The following is a 3,952-nucleotide window of genomic DNA, read 5'->3' as shown; positions in this document are numbered from 1 at the left end:
AAGCGAATAGATTAGGGACAGAAATAGAGCAGGCCGGTACATTAAGCACCATTTCAATAATTTTCTCTAACCTAATAAAATAAAATAAAAACTTACATAAATAGCTACCTTTTAGTAGCTTGTAACAAGAAATAGCTATAAAAATTTTATTTACTAAGCGTAGCTGGTTTTTCACATAAAACGCGTGTATTTCATTTTTTTGAAATATAGTGAAATACAGGAAGCGCACGACACTGGTGAGTAAAATTAGGCCGTATTTATGGAAAAGTTTTTTTTTTTAAATTCAGGGATTCAGTTTAAATCTTCCCATTAATCACGCGTAACGAATGTTCTTCCATAACAGCTTACGTATCTCTCTCCACTTTTATCACAATCAAAAGTTTTTGAATTCAAAAAATACTAAAGATCTAAAAACTTCCAACTAGAGAAGAATCTATTTGAGCTCTGTTTTCTACATTCGAATTCTCCAAAAGCAAGTTGAAATACACTCAATAAGATACGAACGAGTGTATATATGGAATTTTAGTGAAGATCAGATTTGTATTTCAGATTCTACAAAAGGTATGTTTCAAATTTTCAATGATTTGTGTGAGATTGTTTTTTGATTCAATTTTCTGTGATTGGGACGATGTTTTTTTTTCCAATGCAGCCACTGTTCTTCTAGTTTTGTTGAATTATCAAAACGAAACATGTCAAGAATAACAACAGTGATCAAACACTCCGGTTTTTGGAATGAACAGAATTGCTTTGTTAATTACAAACTAGACGCAGTTGTCTTCAAAGATTATTGTTCATACGGTGATTTGGTTGAAATTATAGCAATTCAGTTAGGTGTTGATATTAGCAGGAAAACGATATCAATAAAATATGCTGTTGAAGGAGACAATATGCCAATGGAAATACGCAAAAATATGGGAGTAAGGGTGTATGTTGAGCTTAAGAGAGAAAACAAGGGATTTGAAGCATATCCGTGGTGCGTTAGCATAACTGATAATGATCTTGAGAATTTTGTGTCCGGCGAATCTGCAGTTGGAGACGATATGTTTCAACTTGAATTTAATGATTATATGCATGCTATGGACGTAGTTGATTCAAATGATTTGGATGCGTCGGATTGTGCTAAGGCTGTTGTTTTATTTGAAAACAACGATAACTTGATAATTTCAAACAAAGAACATAAGGATGTTTTTATTGATCAAATCTACAAAGATAAGGACACTCTGAAGAATGTTATGGCGAATTATGCAATTCGCAAAAGATTCAATTTCAGGACAGAGAGGTCGAATGCCATAAGGTATGTTAGTCCGAAAAACTATGAAATACATTGAAATATACTATGAAATACATTGAAATACTGTGACATAAACTGTTGTAGTGGCATTATATTTCAGTTGGATTTAATTAAATACATTGAAATACGCGTTGTTTGTATTATTTAATTCCATTATGTAACCATTTCAGTATATAAAGGCAATGTATTTAGGATCGTGTATGTGTTTGAAACTTCAATCTGACTGTTCTTTTTTTTGTATTGGTTTATGTAGTTACACTCTGGTATGCTGTTCAACTGATTGTCATTGGAAATTCAGAGCTTCAAGTATTGCGAACTCTGAAATGTTCAGAGTGAGATCTTTTCATGACGAACATACGTGTCCATTGAAGGACAAAGTGTAGTCCCAAAGGCAAGCAACAAGTTGGTTGATTGGGGCGTCAGTTGTTAAGCCAAAAATAGCAAATCACAAGAGGAAATATACACCTGGTGATATAGTAGACGACGTAAAAAATGAGTATGGCGTTGATGTTTCTTATATGACGGCCTGGAGGGCTAGAGAAAAGGAAATGAATGAATTAAGAGGGGAACCAATAGAATCATACAAGAAGTTACCTGGATATGTGTACATATTGGATAAAACATACCCTGGATCACATGTGAGAATGCACAAATCACAACAAAATGAGTTCTTGTATTTGTTTATAGCACTTAAAGCATTCATAAAAGGCTTCGAGTGTTGTAGACCAATAGTTGTAGTAGATGGTTCCCACCTTAAAACTACATATAACGGTACTTTTGTATCAGCCAGCACGTTGGATGGTGCAGGTAGGTGCCAACATGTTTAAATACATTTTTTTTCTGCTTTTGGTATATTTCATTGTATTTCATTCATGTTCCAATGCATTTCCAATATGATTTATGCTATATTTCACTGTAAAAATACACAAAACATGTTTGTGCAGGTAATATTCTACCATTGGCATATGGTGTGATAGATTCAGAGAACGATAAGTCTTGGACCTGGTTCTTTGAGCAGTTCAAACAAGCTTATGGGAATAGGGATAACATGTGTGTTGTATCAGACAGACATGAGAGCATCATTAAGGCGGTGTCTAGAGTATATCCAAATGTGCCACATTTGGCGTGCATATGGCATTTATGGAAAAATGTGACTACGAAATACAAGTCGAATGGTGAAGTATTGAGTCCTGTATTCTATGCACTTGCAAAAGCATACACACAGGCTGAGTTTGATAAGCTGATGGAGAAGATTGAGAAGGTTGATTTTCGGGTAAAAGAGTACTTGGAGGATGCTGGAAGGGAAAAGTGGGCTCGACTGTATTCACCTGTTAACAGAGGATGGACAATGACCTCAAATATAGCCGAATGTATTAATGAAAAATTGGTAGCAGCAAGAGAGTTGTCTGTTTTCGATTTTCTTGAAGAAGTGAGGAAGATGTTTGGGAGATGGAATAGCACTAATAGGAGGAACGGTACATACACATTCACAACACTTGGAAAAGCATTCCAGCAATTATTATCAATAAACGAATGTAAATCTCTACGTATGACGGTATGTTACTGTTTATTTTGTTGAAGTCTGCCTACATATATTTCAATATATCTCAGTGTATTTTAGAAGGTACTTAAGTAATTCTGTTTGGATTGTATATTTCCATGTATTTCATATTAAGTAATTCTGTTTGGATTGTATATTTCCATGACGGTATGTTACTGTTTATTTTATTGAACTCTGCCTACATATATTTCAATATATTTCTATATATTTTAGAAGGTACTTAAGTAATTCTGTTTGGATTGTATATTTCCATGTATTTCATATTACTTATCGTTGTTAATATTCAATGTATTCTGGTCTGACAAATTTCTTCTTGATTAGGTTGAACCATCAATTGAATATGTGTATACCATAAATGATGAGGCAAGGCGTTTCATAATTGATCTTAAAAAGAAAACATGCAGTTGTCGGATGTTCCAAATGGACGAGATACCATGTCCACATGCATGGGCTGTATTGAAGAGTAAAAGTCTTATGCCTGATGAATATTGCTCAGACCTATTCAAACCAAAGACAGTGATTAAGACGTATGATGTGCCTGTGGATCCTTTGCCCGACGAGAGTGAGTGGAATATTCCCAAACACATATGCGATGAAGTTGTTTTGCCACCAAGATACAAGAGACCCCCAGGAAGGCCAAAGAAGAAGCGAGATAAACCATTTATGGAGACGATGATTGGTAAACGTAGGAATGCTTGTAGTACTTGTGGACGTCTTGGTCACAATAGACGTTCTTGTTCTAATGAGCCACGTAAGAAGTAGATGTTTAGATTGTGATTGTTTTAAAAAAAAAAAAAAACACTTATCCCCAAAAATATTAAATAAAGAAATTTTTGGTTCATCGTTGTATTCTGCATTTTTTGTCCTTCATTTTCATAATAATATTGCATACAATTTGGTGTTAACGGACGTTAAAATGAATAAATACATATTAACTTAGAACAATACAATGAAATATGAGTGAAATGTTTAAGAAATATTAAGTTGCATTAGGCCTATATACACAGGAATACAATGAAATATATCAGAAACTGTTTCATAAAAAAGGCAGAGTGGGTATATACATTGGAATACATTGAAAAACACCACAAAGCTGTTTT

At 33.9% G+C, this 3,952-nt stretch overlaps 1 protein-coding gene across 1 annotated transcript; it reads left to right on the top strand.

Annotated features, from left to right (window-relative positions):
- Positions 1 to 1,809: 1,809 nt before the first annotated feature.
- Positions 1,810 to 3,614, top strand: LOC132639491 (uncharacterized). The gene is made up of 3 exons (XM_060355936.1): positions 1,810 to 2,098; positions 2,236 to 2,846; positions 3,174 to 3,614. Exons 1-3 carry the CDS (start codon positions 1,810 to 1,812, stop codon positions 3,612 to 3,614), a joined length of 1,341 nt encoding a protein of 446 aa, XP_060211919.1.
- The last annotated feature ends 338 nt before the right edge of the window (positions 3,615 to 3,952 follow it).

The sequence above is a fragment of the Lycium barbarum genome, chromosome 5 (genome assembly GCF_019175385.1).
Source record: "Lycium barbarum isolate Lr01 chromosome 5, ASM1917538v2, whole genome shotgun sequence".
Lineage (NCBI taxonomy): Eukaryota > Viridiplantae > Streptophyta > Magnoliopsida > Solanales > Solanaceae > Lycium > Lycium barbarum.
This window is presented reverse-complemented; position numbering and strand designations above follow the sequence as displayed.

Excerpts from the sequence above, each read along its gene's own strand:
- LOC132639491 (XM_060355936.1), top strand. The coding sequence starts at position 1,810 with ATGACGGCCTGGAGGGCTAGAGAAAAGGAAATGAATGAATTAAGAGGG. Across the intron at positions 2,099-2,235 it reads CAGCACGTTGGATGGTGCAG|GTAATATTCTACCATTGGCA; the intron begins GTAGGTGCCAAC and ends ATGTTTGTGCAG. Across the intron at positions 2,847-3,173 it reads GTAAATCTCTACGTATGACG|GTTGAACCATCAATTGAATA; the intron begins GTATGTTACTGT and ends CTTCTTGATTAG.